At 38.6% G+C, this 17,484-nt stretch overlaps 1 protein-coding gene across 1 annotated transcript in view; it reads right to left on the reverse strand.

Moving 5' to 3' along the window:
- LOC126356224 (uncharacterized) overlaps window positions 1-17,484 on the reverse strand; it is a 184,138-nt gene that overhangs the window by 7,420 nt on the left and 159,234 nt on the right. Inside the window, exon 9 of the mRNA XM_050007043.1 lies at window positions 1,972-2,177. Coding sequence (XP_049863000.1) covers window positions 1,972-2,177 — 206 coding nt within the window. The remainder of the gene's footprint in view (window positions 1-1,971; window positions 2,178-17,484) is intronic.

A 17,484-nucleotide genomic window follows, 5' to 3' on the forward strand; every position in this document is an offset into this window, starting at 1 on the left:
ATCATATTAATGAACATATTAACTGAACTGTGTTGTAATCAGCAAAAAGCTATAGTAGGACATGGTGAGTCTCATTATGGACTGACTGACTAGCACACAGTGCTTTTCCCTGATAAATTACTGCAGGATTGTGCTAAGTGTGAACTGTGACTTTTTTGTGTAAATGTGAACTATGTTTTGAGACCAAAATAGAATAATGAACTTTGCCACTGAACTTTTGCTAGGTAAATGTTGGTGCCAATCTGGTTTTATGCACTGATAATTTTATACTGGATAAAGTGGTCACTGTCACTAATAACTGAACTTATCAAGGAATAAATGTGTGCGTGTTTGTGCCGTTAGAATTATGATGTCATGCATATTATTGAGCAAACAGTATCCTACACTCTTTTAGACTTTCAGCTTCAAGGTGACCAGAAGTTTGTAGTAGCAAGTAGGGAATATAAAAATCAGATCAGTAATGCTACAAGGTCAATGTCCAGAAAGCTGGCATGCTGGGCAGAAGATGATCAGGAGAAGAGGGTAGGTAAGTAAGAGGTGCAGCTGTTGAGGAAAGACTACAGATTGTCTTTACTTTGGGTCCATACGATACACATGTCTTCAATGAGGTTGAACCAGGAAAGGTGATTAGGATCTTAAGTGACCAGGAAAGTTTTCTCTAGATGGCCAATATACAGGTTAGCTTGAGAATGCACTGTGGGTGCCCACGTTGCTGCACCACAGATTTGTTTGTATACCTTCCCCTCAAAGGTAAAGATATGATAGTTAAGAGTATAATTGGTTAGGATTATAAGGAATAAGGGGATGGGTTTTTAGTCGGTAAGATGCGAGGAGAGGCAATGTTCAATGATAGCAAGGCTATGGGCATGGCGATGTTGGCATCATCAACAGTGGCAAGCAGGAATCCAGTTGGTACTGTTGTGCTGATCATTGATAGGTGATGAAGAAAATGATTAATGTCTTTGATATGGAAAGATTTGGTGCAGTCAATGGATTGTAAGTGTTAGTCAACAAGAGCTGAAATACTTAACCAGCTACAATGGGGCACAACTAGTGTGGTTAGGCTTATAGATTTTGGGAATAATCTAGAAGGTTGGTGTTCAGAAAATGGTTGTGGTAAGGAAGATCTTGGTTTCTGGAGAGAGGCTGTTAGATGGACCTAGGGATTGGGGGTAATGCAGGGCTTCCAGAATGGGATCACTACAGCTGGGCTTGTAGATGGAATCATCAGACAGCTAGAAGACACATACTGTCACGTAATCACTGTGATTCAATATGACACGAATAGAGACTTTGTCTGCCAGGATGATGATGAAATCAGAGTTGTTTCAAAAACTGTCGATGGGTGCTCTTTCCTATGACAAGATGTCACACTCTTGGAAAGGAACACAGAAAAAGTGAAAGTGACTGCATTGTAAGACTTCTTTGGATCTGTGCTTCATGTTGTAATATCAATATGTGTGCACAATGAAGTAGTCATGCTTTGATTTATATCAGTTTCAAAAAGAAACTATTATTATTGTTATTATTAATGGACAATTTAATTTGTTGCTACAGAATGCTAATTTTGTGTTCAATAAATGTTTGTTGGCCTTTAAGTGACAGATGCCACAATTATAATGATTAATAGGTTTGAGGAACATGACATACCCTTCAATAAACTGGCAGTGCAAATCACTGCAGTTTTATTGAGATAGCTCATTCTAGAGGTCCGCTCACAGCAGATGGCCGTTGTTTTACCCCCTGCTGCTACCAAATTTTAAAGTCTATTCATCCTATTAATAGATCATATTTAGCATTTGTTTGTAGGTCCAAATAATGTCATTCATGTTGCAAGTGACACTGCAGAACAGGCATCTTTGTAATGATACTGATGATAACTTTGTGTAGCAGAGGTGGGAGACATTCAGGTGGATGAGACATAAGGATCAGGCATAGTTTACCAGAAATACAATGAGAATGATGCCATACCTGTTACCGTTACTTAGATTAAAATACTTCAGCAAGTAGTCAGGTTGATCCAAATTTTTTTCAATATCTGTAATCATCCTCTGCAGAAATCCTCCCATGCACTTTTTTTGTTCATCTTTTAATTGTGAAAACAGATTACATTCACTGACCCAGTAAAATGGAAGGGCTTTTTTAACCAGTAAATACTCTTTCAGCTCTCTCAGCATCTATAAACAATAAAAAAGAAACACTTAAGCTCAATAGCAAATAGTAAAATCCAATGCAATTTCTGTTACATTTATTAGACAACTTCACCAGCTGTGGCACAAAACACAAGTATTCTTTTCAACATTACCAAAAGCAGTTTGTGTGTTAAGATGCTTATATCAATATAATTAGGTACACAAGGATTAGGTGGTATAGTTTATTCTGAAAAGACCTGCAATATTCGAAGAGTGATGTCAGGGCCGTACAGTCAGTTGTTACAACCAGTTCTCTGGCTGTAATTATGAACTGAAATTGTACCTACAAAATGAGTGATTCATGGGTTATGAAGATGTTGCAAAACATACAAAATAACATATATTGTATAGTAACTTTATCAATGGAAACTGTATGCTGTTATGGACAGAGTATCCAACAGAGAAAGGAGTGAAGGGGAATACCAGAAGAAATCAAAAGTAATTTTTAAAAATGTTATAGAAAAGGAAGGTCAAGCTTTATGGGAGAATAGACATGCTGGAGAGTACAGCCACAACATGGAAAAATCCAGTGCAAAAGACACTGTAATAAAACACAACTTCTAATCCAGATGAGCTATATTGTTTTACATTCTACCACCGCAAACTGACTAAATGCAATTGTGATTAAACATTAATCTGAATGCCCTCACCAATGTCCATTATAGTTTACTGGATGTTACCTGGAGGAAACCTAACTTTTCATTTCAGTTGCCAGTTCTTTCTTATCAGTCAACTTCACTGATGGCACCTGATATGGAGCCACAGTTCAGTGTCTACAACAATACGTCTTTCACCTTTTACTGGACTGAGCATAAAGTAATGTTACATGAGCAGTACAATGAGTGGGTTTTTGATGTGTTTAGCGATGATAGTTGCTTGTCTTTTCTTCATCAGAAACATTCGCACATGTTACCTGTATTTTAATCTTAATACAGTACAAATCTTATGATAAAACACACACCTCTCCACATACTGCACACTAAATATTTAAATGTAGCTTGCACTGTGAGCACAACTGTCAGCATTGCAATAGCAACCAAGGAGGGTGAATGGCTAGTCCACTTGATACCAGTAACTACTTTATTGTGACACCCAAAATATTTGAGTATAAAGTTCAGTCGACAGTGAGGTCATTAGTAACAGAGCACAAGGACCTATTTCACCATTTGTCTCAAGTGATTTACAGAAAAATGAAAGCCCAAATCTGAATGGCAATGGGTTTGAACTGGTACCCTCTCGAACATGTGTCTAATCTCTTACCAATGTGGCACCTTGTTCAGTATGAGTGACTTCATAAGTCATTTCTTGGTTGCTCCAGGAGCTATACATTAAATGCAACAAGTGCACAACTTAATCCATACCACTGGAGTATACAAGGATGTTTTCACTATTGAAGTATGCTAAGGGATCTTTCAGAAGCTATTGCTGATAATATACACCCTGTACAATTACTGCTTCAGGAATTATTCTATAAAAAAGTATCCACATCTCAAAAAATTCATTAACATTCATTAAACATAAATTATACATTACCTGCTTCTGCACTAAACCAGCTGCTCACATTATCAGTTTGCCCTTCTTACAGCTTGACATGAAGGCCATTAGAGTTAAAAAACCAACTTGTTCCAGCTTATAAATTAAAATAGTCTTGTACTTATTTTTCAGTGCATTGTCTAAGGTTTATTATAATGTAATTCCTGTTGCTTAAGACACTTTAAAACTGTTGTCTTAGACTAAGGGAAATGAATTCACCAATTTAGGAGTGTAGCCCCCAAACTATTTCTGGAACAAGCTTCCCAACCACAATTTTTCTTCTGCGCCCCAGTCACCTCACATATATTTTTCCTCCTTTCTTCATTTTTCCACATCACTCTTCCACATCTTCTGTACATTGCCCCAATAATGCCCCTTCCCATATTCTTTTCTATGATATTATCATCTGTGTCATAGTCTTTTGTATGTGTACAAGCACGTAGTTGGCAAAATAAAGTGTGTGGTTTTTATATCTGTGCATTATTGAACAATACGGTACAAAACCTAACAACTTGTAAAAACCACCTTGATGTATACACCTCTGTGTTTAAATTTTCACTGAAATAGTGTATGTGGAGAAAATTATCTGAATTAACTGTCAGCTGCACCATATTGGACATCGATGGTGCACATGAGGGCAGCCAGTAAATTCAAGTGTCTGGATAATCTCAATGCCACCACAATGCCCAAGTTCACTAAACAACTACAGTGGGGTGTGTATATCTCTATTATGAAAAATAAGTTCATTGTGCACAAAATTCCAGATAACCTGCAAATGAAATACCTACTGAGTCTTGTTGGATTTCAGTATGCAGCTCTTATCACTGACCTAGCATATCCTCAGAAGCCAGGGGATATCACTTTCGACGAAACAGCAAAAGCAGTGAAAGACCATATAGACCATGCACCTTCAGTGATTTGAGAGTACTACAAGTTTCACACCAATTTTCAGAAGAATCTATTCCACAGTACATATCCTAGTTGAACGCTTCAACACAGCAACGTGTGTTTAAAGATAATCTGCAAGAAGTGCTATGAGGCAGATTAATGTGTGGTTTAAGAAGTGAAACAACTGGGGGGTGGGGTGGGGGGTGGGGGGAGAAAAACTGTTTGAAGAATGCAAGTAATTGCAGTGACTATGGAGACTGCTGCAGCGGATGCTTCAATGGTAGGCCATGGATACAATCAGGCTTCTTCAAGTAGAGTGCATTAAGTGAGCTTTCTGTCTGAAAATGCACAATATTATTGTTGTGGCAAACAAGGCACACGAAGCTGCAGTGCTCACAAAAAGATTTCATTTGCAAAATTTGTGGTATCAAAGTGAATGTTCCAAAAATGTGTTGCAGAAAAGGCAAGCAGCCAAGTCAGGGCTAAAAGAAAATTAGTAGGAGAAGAAGAAAGATGACAAGCCAGAGAACAAGAAGAAACCCAGAAAGATGTACAAGCTTGTGTTGGAGGATTCTGAGACTGATTCAAAGGAATCAAACAATGGGGCAGAGAAGGAACAAGTAGAGTTAAAAAATACCATACTTAGGAAATTGTGCATCGAAACAAATCTGTACCGGGAAGGTATCTCAATGAAGAAAATTTGAGTTTGTGCAAGGAAAGTTAACAGTACTGACATGTGTTCCACTATGGCAGAGCAAGTCCCATTGTGTGAAATTGGCATTATTAAACAAGTGGATATTGATTCTTGGACTGTAGACCTAGTTGTGGATGAAAAAAAAAAAGGTGCACATTTCACTTGTATGACATTAAGAATGGTGACAATATTTCCATAAAGGTAAGTTGTGCAAAATGAATACAAAAATTATTCAGTATGATAACACACATGTGAAGGGCTCTGTATATTTAATGTTGCTGTTGAAGTTAACAAAGGAAGCTATTCATTGCCTGTATATGTTGTAAAGTCATCAGCCAGCTCCACTGTATTGGGGAGAAATTGGTTATGATCCATTCCACTTAACACTGTCAAAATACATCAAGTTAAACAACTAGAAGTTTTTCACCCAGAAATAGATTCTTTAGAAAAACTTGAAGGCATATTCTGATTTCACAAAAAATGTACCCTTGGGCTAAAAAAGGGGCCCAACCTATTGCCCTCTATACTAGCCAATTCGCCTAGCTCACCAACTTCTTGTAAAAAATAAAATAAGAATGTGGTTGAGGAAAAAACACTTTGTGGGGTTTTGAGCAACTGTGTATCCAAACATTTGTCATTCCTCAATACCCCTTACCAAAGATAGATGAGATTTTTGCTATGCTAGGAGGAGGTGAGGAAGTCACCAACTTTACTTACATAGTGGCATTTACAATTAGAAATAGATAAGTCATCTCAAGATCTGCAAACCATTATTACTGCTTGGGAGTCGTATAATTTACTAGAAAGATAAAATACTGCCTAATGTGTTGAAATGTGTCAAAAATAACCAATGGATAAATAAGGTACCAGGAATTCTTAAGGAGTATTCAAGGCATTTCAATGAGTACTCTGTTGAGCATAGCTGTGTTGTTAGAGAGGGACAGTTGTAATCCCAACTAGTCTAAGGCCTCAGATTTGAAAAGAAATACACTTGGTCTATTTGGGAATCACAAAAATGACGACTGTAGCTCGAGGCTTTGTATGGTGGCCTGTACTTAATAAATAAGTAGAACAAATGACAGCCGTTTCCAGTGGATGTTCTACAGTTGATACGGCTCCAGCCAAGGTCCCTTACCACCCATGGGAATGACCCAGAGAGCCATGGGAGAGGCTTCATGTCAATTTTGCGGAATTTTGTTAGACTATGTATCTAATCATAGTGGATGCCTACTGCAAGTGTTCTGAAGCAATCAAGATGCCATCTACCAACAAGTCTGCTCTGCTGGATGCCTTAATCCCTTTATTTACTCAGTTTAGCCTGCCTAAAGTGATTGTGTCATGCATTGGGCCCCAGTAAGTTAGTAAAGACTTTACATCATTTTGTGAAAAAAATGGAATTAGACATTTCACTATTGCACCCTACCATCCAAATTCTAAGCTGACTGAGACATCCACAGTTTTAAGCATGTAAGCATGTAAGCCAGTATGTTTGATGAACCATCAAACGTTGATAAATTGTACTTATATATATGGTTACCTGCACATCGGAATACAGAACATTCATTTACATGTCAAAGCCCAGACATGCTTATGTTTGGAAGGTACCTAAGAACTCGATAAAGCACTCTGTCTTCAGGCCACGAGTGGCCTACCGGGACTATCCGACTGCCGTGTCATCCTCAATGGAGGATGTGGATAGGAGGGGTGTGGGGTCAGCACACCACTCTCCCGGTCATTATGATGGTATTCTTGACTGAAGCCGCTACTATTCGGTCAAGCAGCTCCTCAATTGGTATCACGAGGCTGAGTGCACTCCGAAAAATGGCAACAGCACATGGCGGCCTGGATGGTCACCCATCCAAGTGCTGACCACACCCGACAGCGCTTAACTTCGGTGATCGCACGGGAGTGTAGCCACTGTGGCAAGGCCATTGCCAAGAACTCAATTAAGCCTAATCAAACCATTTGACATCCAGCTGAACATTAGAACCAAGTTAATACTTGAGAAGAGTCATGCATTCAGCGTCAGGAGATTTTGTACACATGAGTAAACAGTATTGACTCTGATGCATGGGAAAAAGAGTGTGGTTTTGGGAAGAGAAGGAAACATTATGTACACCGTAAAAGATATTGGAGGTAATATTCGTAGGAAACATGTGGACCAACTCTTGTCATCCATCTCTAGTGATAAGAGTCCCATAACTGAAAGTACTGTGATGCTAACAATTGATGATGAAGTAGCTGATTTCAATACCAATTCTGAAACCAACAACATTTCTGGAAGTGAACCATTATCAACCTCTGTTGTAGCTGAACCATCTGTAGTCATGCAAAATAATTAACATGTTGTGACACCAGCTGCCCGTCAAGAAGTCCAGAAAGTTACAATGTTGTGCCGTAGCTCCCAGATTATTAAAAAACAAGACAGACATTCTTAACTTGTCCTTGTCTTAGATGGGGGAGTTGTTGTATTTGCTAGTTAAGTTGGCAATGGTACCTTAGTGTAAGCTGCCTTCCCATGTTCTTTGCTGTGATATTACCACCTGTGTTGTAGTCTTTGTGTGTGTGTGTGTGTGTGTGTGTGTGTGTGTGTGTGTGTGTGTGTGTGTGTACAAACATGTAATTGGTGAAATAAAGTGTATGTTTCTTAAATCTGTATTATACTGAACAATCCAGTACAAAACCTAACATTAACTCTGCTACTTTATTCTTTACAGACAAGTGCAAACTTTTTTTCTGCTGTTGCTATTACTGTTGTTACTTTTCTGTATTTTCCATTTCCACCTGTTTGATTTAATGCTAAATATAAGACCTTCTGCAACACTAACATAATAATGAATGTAACAATAAAATTTTAAGAACACATGGTAACTTGTAGAAGATGACATAATGAGCCTTGTCTTCCCAATTTATGCAGGTGTAATGTGTTAATATTTGCAGTTCTCATGCTTCATTCCTTTGCTGTCCACTTGAATTTCACACTGCAAAATTATGCTCATCTAATTGAAATTTTCATTTTTTAAAAATTACCAGATTGGATAAGTAAAACTGAAAAAAACGCCACACTATCTAGAGCAGTTCTGGATTATAAATGACCAGAGGCAGTTTGTAGAGGTGGACATCAATCATCCTGCTCCCTGGTCAATTGTAATAAAAATACAAAGATTTAAACATAAGTAATCATATCTGCAGGCAGTCACCATCAATACTGACCACTATGTGATGATTTCGATGTCACAGTCTGACATTAACTAGGCAAGTCACTGCCACAAACCACATAGTGAGTGGAGGTAAAGAGCAGTTCTCAAAATCAAACAATGGAAAATCCAGGATGGAATATAACAATAATAATTCTCACAGTCAGTACTTGAAAATGCAGTAGAGGCTCAACATTATGATGCAAGTAATGTGAGCTAAAATCAGGAATGATGAACACCAAAAGCCAGAATTTTCCTACATGGCAACACACAGTTCAGTAAGTGAGCTAACAAACTTATCTGAGTCTGTGTAACAAAACCTTCAATAATAAAATATGAACTGCTAGTTCCTCCTGCTATATTAGATATCTACACACAATGGAAAGCCAAAGGTCATCCCCATGTGACGTGTTTGATGTCCCCACCTAGCTTGTGGGTGCTCAAGTTGGATATATGAGCTATAGAAGTGATATTGCCACTACTGTCTGAGTCCATCTCCAAATTGTCGGAATGATGGAGTGTTAGAATGGTTCTGAACAAATTGCATCATATGTATAGGTTTAAATATCAAAGCATTTCACTGTAGCAGAGACTGCAATTTCTACTAAACAATACATCACTGGAACTTACTACTGAAAGTGCATCAAGAAAGCACTTATTTCAAAAGAACTCAATGAGATACAAAATGAATTACATCAGTGTATGCTGCAAGTTGGCAGAAAAGACATTTTGCAAGAAATAAACATTGGCTCTGTTTGTGTTTTATGACTGACAAATCTACTGATTTGGTTGCAATTTATTTTACTGAACATTTACAGCAAATTAGGAGGATATTCTATTGAAAGATATTAGAGAATTTTTAATCCTAATGCTCAAAATCTGAACATTATTACTAAGTGTATATAATATCTGAGCTTGACGAAATTTTAAAAAATAGAAGTAAAGTTCTTCAAAAAATTAAGAATGTAGAAAAAGACAGATTGCTATTAACAGTAAAGAAGACACATCAAGTTGCAGACAAGCACAATTAAAAGACACTTACAAATAGCTTTTGGCCACAGCCTTCATCAGTAAGAGTGAGATATACACCATTCACACACACAAGCAAGCACACATCACGCAACTCTAGCATTGCGGGATGGAATGCAACATCATGTGGGAAGCAAGCAACAATCCGGAGGGGCTGGGGTAGTGGAAGGGACAGTGTATTGGTGGGGAGAGAGATGAATGCTGTCTGGTGGAGTGTACTGAGACTAGAATCCCAACAGACACAGCATCATGAGGTTGTGGGGCAGAGAGGTGGGGAGAAAAGGAGCAAAAAAATAGAAAAGTGGGGAAACACAGTAGGATTCATTGGTAGAGGGCTGCAAATAAACAGGATGGAAGATGAGAATACGGAGGAGATGATAGGATAAAAGGGGTGGAAACTGTTGGGTGGAGGGTGTGGGGACAGTATGTTACCATATGTTGAGGCCAGTATATGGTAGTTACGGGGGATAAGAATGTGTTGTAAGGATAACTCCCATCTGTGCAGTTGAGAAAATCTGGTGGTGATGGGAAGGACCCAGATGGCTCAGGTAGTGAGGAAGCCATTGAAATCAATTGTGTTGTGTTCAGCTGCATGTTGTGCCACAGGTGGTGTACATTCCTCTTCTTCACAGTTTGGCGGTAGCCGTCAGAACTGGTAAATGGCATTGCTGCTTTCACAAGTGGCCCAGCCTCTGATGGAGTAGGATAAACCTGTGATAGGACTGGATGTGATCCTTGTTGCAAGGAGTAGGGGTTGGGAGTGGTATAGTGATGGACTAGGATGTTGTGGAGGTTGGGTGGGTGACAGAATACCACTTTAGGAGGGGTTGGGAAGTACCTCGGATAAGATGTCCCTCATTTCAGGGCATGGCGATAGGTAATCAAAGCCTTGGCAAAGGATATGGTTCAGTTGTTCCAGTCTGGGGAGGTACTGGGTGATGAAGGGGACACTCCTTTGTGACTGGTACTTGAGGGTGGTGGGATTACTGGGGGCGTGAGGGGAAATGGCACAGGGTATCTGTTTATGGACTATGTCTGTGGGTAGTGCCTGTCTGTGAAGGCCTTCAGCATACTGAGTGAGTTAGTTTTTGTCACTGTAGAATTGCCGTTCCCAAGTGGCCAGGCTCCATGGGAGCGATTTTTTTTTTGTGAAAGGGATGAAAGTTGTCAAAATGCAGGTACTGTTGATGGTTGGTGGGTTTAATGTGGACAGAGGTGTGGATGGAGCCATCAGAGAGGAGGAGGTCAACATCTGGGAAAGTGGCACACTGGGTTGAGGAGGACCACCTGAAACAGATGGGAGAGAAGGTGTTGAGGTTGTGATGGAACAAAGATAGGGTGTCTTGGCCCTGCATCCAGATCATGAAGATATTGTAAGTGAACCTCAACCAGACTAGGGGTTTGGTGTTTTGGGAGGCTAGATAGATCTGTAGATGGCCCGTAAAAAGATTGGCATAGGAAGGGGCCACACAGGTGCCCATGGCTGTGCTGTGGATTTGTTTGTATACCTTCCCTTCAAATGTGAAGTAGTTGTTGGTTAGGATAAAGTTAGTAAGATGTATGAGAAATGAAGTAGTGGGTTTGGAGTCTGAAGGATGTTGGAACAAGTAGTGCTCCATAGCCATAAGAGCATGAGAAACTGTTTATTTGCAGCCATTTGGCAATGCATCCGCCCATCTTTTTCCACTCCTCTATTTTTTGATTCTTATTTCCTCATGGATTGTTGCATGCCTCCCACATGATGCTGAGTTCCAACCCGGATTCTGGAGTTGAAGGTTATGTGTGCATGATGTGGCTTGCTTGTATGTGTGAAGGGTGTGTGCCTCATTTTTACTGTTGAAGGCTGTGGCCGAAAACTATATACAAGTGTCTTAATTGTACCTGTCTGCAACTTGGCGTGTCTTCTTTACATACAGTAAGTAGCAATCTGTCTTTTCCTACATTGTTGATATTCCTACCAGTAGTTTCCATTGTTTGACTACAGCAAAAAATTTTGTGTAATGAATGGTATCCTCGATGAAGTATGAGCCAAAGTAAGAATAGTTTTTCCTAATGCATAACTTCATCCACTAAGTTGCTCACAAACTAAATTTGGTCATGGTAAAGCTAAAATATTTTTTTCCAACATGTCTCTTCTGTGATGGTACAATTACCCTGGTAGAAGGCCTAACATACTCTTATCAGGCACAGCAAAAAAAAAAAAAAAAAAAAAAATAGTGGTATATCCTTACAACTGGTTCACAGAAAATACTTCATCTTGTTATATTGCAAGAACTTTTATTACACAATTCCTTCCAACTAGAAGTTACTTTCAGGTACAAGCAGAAAAGCCATCCAGATGGGTTAGCACCTAACTATATGTAGATAATTTAGCCCTATTGCTCAATTCTCCTGATATTGTTCTTCAAAAACCCTTCCACTGTGTTATCCATGCAGACCAAATTGTTAGAATACTTTCACTTCTCATTGTTTCACTGTATTATTTTATGGGGCAGTGCACCTACAGTAAAAACTGCTTAATTTTCTGATTGGTTTTCAAGCTGCTTCATATTGAATAAAACACTTGAGCTTTCAATGGATATCTCCACCATCACTATCAGGAGTAAAAAAAATACTGACTGTTGGGGCTGGCACAGTTTTTCACTTACATGGTCACAATTGCAGCATCTGAAAGCAGAGAAGTCGGAAGTGACATGGGCAGAATACAAGTTTGCAGCTCACAGCATCTCCAGTGCCCTGAGGGACCAGTGATGTCAGGTTGCATGAGGTTGCTGAAAATGACACTCCCACCTCCTTAGAAGTGTTAAGCACCTATCTTTGCCTACTAAGCCATAGCCCGTCCCCATGTCTTACTAAGGTTGTACCCTGATCTGTGTTGAAATTCATTCTGTTTATTTTAATCTCCACTATCTTCTTTATAACTGAATCCAAATACTTGTATGATGACACATAAGCCAATACTCTCATCTTTTCAAATTGTATTTTATGTCCTTTCCTATGCAGTGCTCAGCTATAGCTGATTTCTCATGCTCCCTTTGTTTAACATGTCACATGCATTCAGAACAATGCTCCACAACATACTGAATTGTGTGACCTATATAGATGCTGCCACATATGCAAGTGACACTAGTCACACAGGGCATTCTAAGAGCTATGTCACCTTAAACAGGACTAACACATCTATCATCTCAACGGCAGGCAAAAACACTGGTCTCAGTCCACGTATCTGCAGAACATGTCCCAACTTGGTACTTGTTGCTCCACGACATAGCAACAATGCAGCCACCTTGACCTCTCCTGCTAATTCACTAGTTGTCCTTCATCGGTGGCACCCAAAATCTTTAGCAGTGTCTCCCTTGGTGTAACCATTCTCCCTGGACACACATTTTAAATGCTGCAATTCAGGCTGCAGGTGACTGTAATTGTCAATCACCTTTCCTCTGCATACTGACATGTTCAACAACACTTTCTTTTGTACAGGCTAGTGACACTGTTGGTGTACAAGTATCTGTCATTTTGAGTTGGTTTCCCATACGCTGAAGCTGACCTAACTATCACTCAAGAGTGGTAGCTTGCATTCTTCCCCATTTTGACAGTAAATTTAATTTTGGGGTGGGTGCAATTCATGAGATCAACAAATTGCTGCAATGCATTTTCATCATGAGGCCTTATCATGAAGTTGTCATCAATGTAACTTAGGAAACAAGATGGACACAATCTGACAGAATTCAGAGCCTGCTCCTCAGTGCCAAGGAAACAAATTTCAATAGATAAAGAAGAACTGAATAGCCAAACCACTAAGGTTAGAGATTAAATGAGAGATTTGAGCTGCAAATATAAATTTAAACATTGACAAATTAGATGAGAAAGTCATCAACACACAGTTTAAATTTCAAATTCTTGATCAAATAGTAACTCATGCAGAAGCTGGATCAAAGAGTAACTCATACACAAACTGGATTTTTTCGAGTCATTTGTTTGGAATCCAATCTCTGCCTTCCCCTACAATTTCCTCTAGTGTCATGGAAGTTATTCCCTGATGTTTTAATCCAAGTCCTATCACCCTGCTGCTTCCTCTTGTTCCCCCTCTCAACAAAGGTCATGAAGCTGCTGAGTTGACAGAGTGAGCTGTGAGCACATTGGCTCACTTGGTTAGTTGTGGCAGTGCAAGTCAGTTCTTGACACAGCCTGCCAGGATAGGAAGCAATACAGTCTCTCAACATCACTAGGTGGGTTGCTTACATGCTTCACAGGTGAGTGGCAGCATCACTCTCAACAATGTGTCTGGCTGCTGCACAACTGAGTGGGCCACAGCTGCAGTCTACACAAAGCGAGTACCCTTTGGCAGCACTCCCAGCCCAGTCGGCACTGATCTACACGGTGGCTGCACTACAATGTCTTACTGGGTATTTAAGAAATGTTTTTGATACTTTATTCTGTAATAACGTCTAGACAAGATGGAGAAGCATCCAAGTATGATGACTGCTACGCAAGAAATGTGCGAAGCATCATGTTGTTCAGAAATGAGAGCTGTACATAAAGAATTAATTGCAAGTTTTAAAAGCACACTATGAAGAGATGTGAACTAATAATAGTGAATAAAAATCTAAGTTAGTAAATTGTGTGACAAAGCAGACTCATTATGTAGTGAATTAAGAGCCGATATAAAAAAAATGAATTTGGTAACTGTAAAGAAAAACTGAAAACAAACTACTAAATTGATAAAGAATATTCTGTATGCTAGACAGTGGGAGGTTTACTCACAAAAAAAATTCGATAAATTAAGATTCAAAGAAATATCTGATAAATTGAGGTCAGGAGAAATGATTTTGAAATTCGAAAAAAATGTCAATTTGTGGTTGTGAACTACAATTTTTGGGACTTGAATTATAGAGAAGATCACCAGTATATTGGCACTCTGACAAAATTAAATCTGTTGCTGAATTTTCAGTGCCTAGAAATGAAAAGTAACTAAAATCCTTTTATGTCACAATTGTGTTCTATGGAAAGTATATTTGTGTCAAGAGCATGAATGCACCATGTTTGTGTAATCTGCTAAAGCAGAAGATTTGTTTGAGTATGGGATCAAAATTGACAGCAATACTTTAATTCTCTTACAAATATTTTATGTAATTGCAACATTTTGTATAGATTACATATATCCTTAGCACTTTGCTTATATTGTGAGTGCAATGATTATGGATTCTGTTGACATTTATTTCAAATAAAAAAAACTGTGAATGGGGAAAGTAAACACCAGTCAATTGCTTTCACTCATAATTGCAGAAATATGAAAGAACTTACACTGCAACTCAGAAAGAACTGTTAGCCATGTACTGAGCTTTTAACAGATTTAAAAATTAGTTTTCAGGACACAGATGAATTGTTACTCAGGTAACAAAGCCTTAAGGTACTTGTAAGAATGTAGGTTGGATCAGAGCAGGTTGTCTAAGTGGGCCATGTTCTTATAACACTTTGACTATGAAGATAAATCAGACTTGTAATGTCTACTGAAAGGCTTGACTCTAATTCAGTCTTCTAGTCTAGAGATAACATTACTACTGCAACATGTGAAAATGCTAGCTCTTCTTGGCCTACTGCCAAACCAGCTCAAAGTTTCAAGACAAGCTGCTCTTTTTAATGTTTTATGCCTGCCCCTCACTTTAAATCTGGGTTTCCACTAATGTATCAGGGTAAATCGTAATCCAGTTATAATTAACCTATTTGAAATCAGACTGAAATTTTCTTTTAATATTGTGAGGGTACAGAATTTTTGTGGAATTAAATTTGGGGTTCTACTCTTAAGAGACAGAGGTGTGGAATTTTCTGTACTCTCATCCTTTATAAATGAGTAAACCTGTTGTTAATTAATTTTATACATAATTCTGATTTTGGTAGCACCCATAACTGATGTTTGTGTTAACTGAATTAAAAATTCACTGCAGTTGTAAATAATGTATCTTTTTATAGCACAACTAGTTGTGGTAGCTTATAGCTCCAACTTCCGGTGCCAATGAGTAATTTATTTATTCATGGATGTGAGGTGGGTGGGCCAGTCAAGTCATAAAAGATCAAACACATGTCTGTATGACATAAGGGAGCATTGATACAGCGAGCTGGGCACCTGCTTTGTCTGTCAAAAAGAAACAATTATAAATAGTTATCAAACAGAATTCAATAAAATTTGCATGTGAAAAGTAAACACAGATTATTGAAAGCATGCTAAATTTGTGACAACATTAGTTCAAGAAGGCAACAACAGAGTGCACAGTACTGGCTAGGCAGTGCAGTTGACAGTCATCATGCACCAACTGCACTATGAGCTATTAGTCAGCAACCCGGTGGGAAAAAGGAACAGCAGCCAGCGGGTCTGCTGTATCAAAAGCCACTCAATTCTTAATACAATATACTGTTGAGTGAATTCTTAATTGCAACTGATCTTGTCACTTGGTAAAATGTAACTAAATATCTACCTAACTAGCTCAAAGCTAATTTGTCAAACAATCAATTTTGAAAGAAAATTTATTCAGGAAATTTAGTTTATTACTGAAATATACAGACTAGGGAATAAAATCGGCAATCCCTCAGTTTGCTTGCAATACCAATTTTACATTAATGTCTATTAGGAGATAGACAATATGGCTCTCACAGAGGAAAGTGTCACCTTAGAAACAATTATGCAGATGATTGCACAACACTCAATAAAAATAATGTTGGTAATTTTAAATAAAACAATATGAATAACAGCAGTAATGAAAAAATTATTCAAAAAGATGACATATTTTCTCAAACAGATCTTAGATTCTCTCTGATGGATAAAATGTTTGAAATATGTTCTCAGCTCAATGAAAGAATAGACAAACTAGGACAAACAATACATTCAGGTGGAAAAACCAAATAGAAGGCTTAGATTTGGTAGAAGAAAAGACTGAAAACTGAAGAGGCAGTGAGGGCTGTTCCATAAAACGTAGATCAAAAATTAGAAACAGAATTATTGTTAACATCAGGTAATTTAGGATAAGTTACAATTAAGAATACAGAAAGATTTGCAGTATTTACAAATGTAGTCGAACCTCCTCTGGAGAAAGTAGAAACTAGTGTGGAGCCATCTGATAGTGAACTGGCTACACATAAGACAGGTTTGATAGGTGATAAGCCACTTTCTTCTGTTAATGCCAGTTACTGCTGACAGATTAATATCTTCAGTTACAAGGTGTCCAACTTTGCTTCTGCCATTTTTTCCCCAACATTTGAGGCTTTAATTAAACGAATTGGTTACACATGTATCATTCAAAGTATTTTCCATTGCTGGCCACTACTTTCTCCCATCTTTTGGGCAGTGAATGAATCCTGCACTGGAAAAACTGTTCATTTTTTGAAGTGATCCATAAATTGATCCAATTTGTGACTTCTTCATAAGATCGGAAGTGTTGGTCAGCCAGGCCATGTGCCATTGATCTAAAAAGGTGATAGTCAGAGGGAGCAATATCTTGAGAATATGGCGGGTGGGGTAGGACTTCCCATTTTAACATTACCAAGTACTTTTGACTTATTTTGCGATGTGGGGACGAGCATTGTCGTGCTGAAAAAACACTTTGTCGTGTCTCTTACTGTACTGTGGCCGTTCGTCTTTTAATTCTCTGCTCAGATGCATAAATTGTATTCGATACCAAGCACCTGTGATTGTTTCACTTGGTTTTAACACCTCATAGTATACAATGCCGAGCTGGTCCCATCAAATGCAGAGCGTGATCTTGGAGCCGTGAATATTCGGTTTGGCCATTGACGTGGAAGCGTGGCAGTGGTATCCTCATGATTGTTTTGTGTTTAGGGTTATTGTAATGAACCCAATTTTTGTCCCCTGTCACAATGTGATGCAGAAATCCCTTCCGTTTTTGCCTCTGAAGCAAGTGTTCACAAACACACAAATGCCGTTCAACATCTCTTGGTT

This window comes from Schistocerca gregaria, chromosome 3 (genome assembly GCF_023897955.1).
Source record: "Schistocerca gregaria isolate iqSchGreg1 chromosome 3, iqSchGreg1.2, whole genome shotgun sequence".
NCBI classification, from domain to species: Eukaryota; Metazoa; Arthropoda; class Insecta; order Orthoptera; family Acrididae; genus Schistocerca; species Schistocerca gregaria.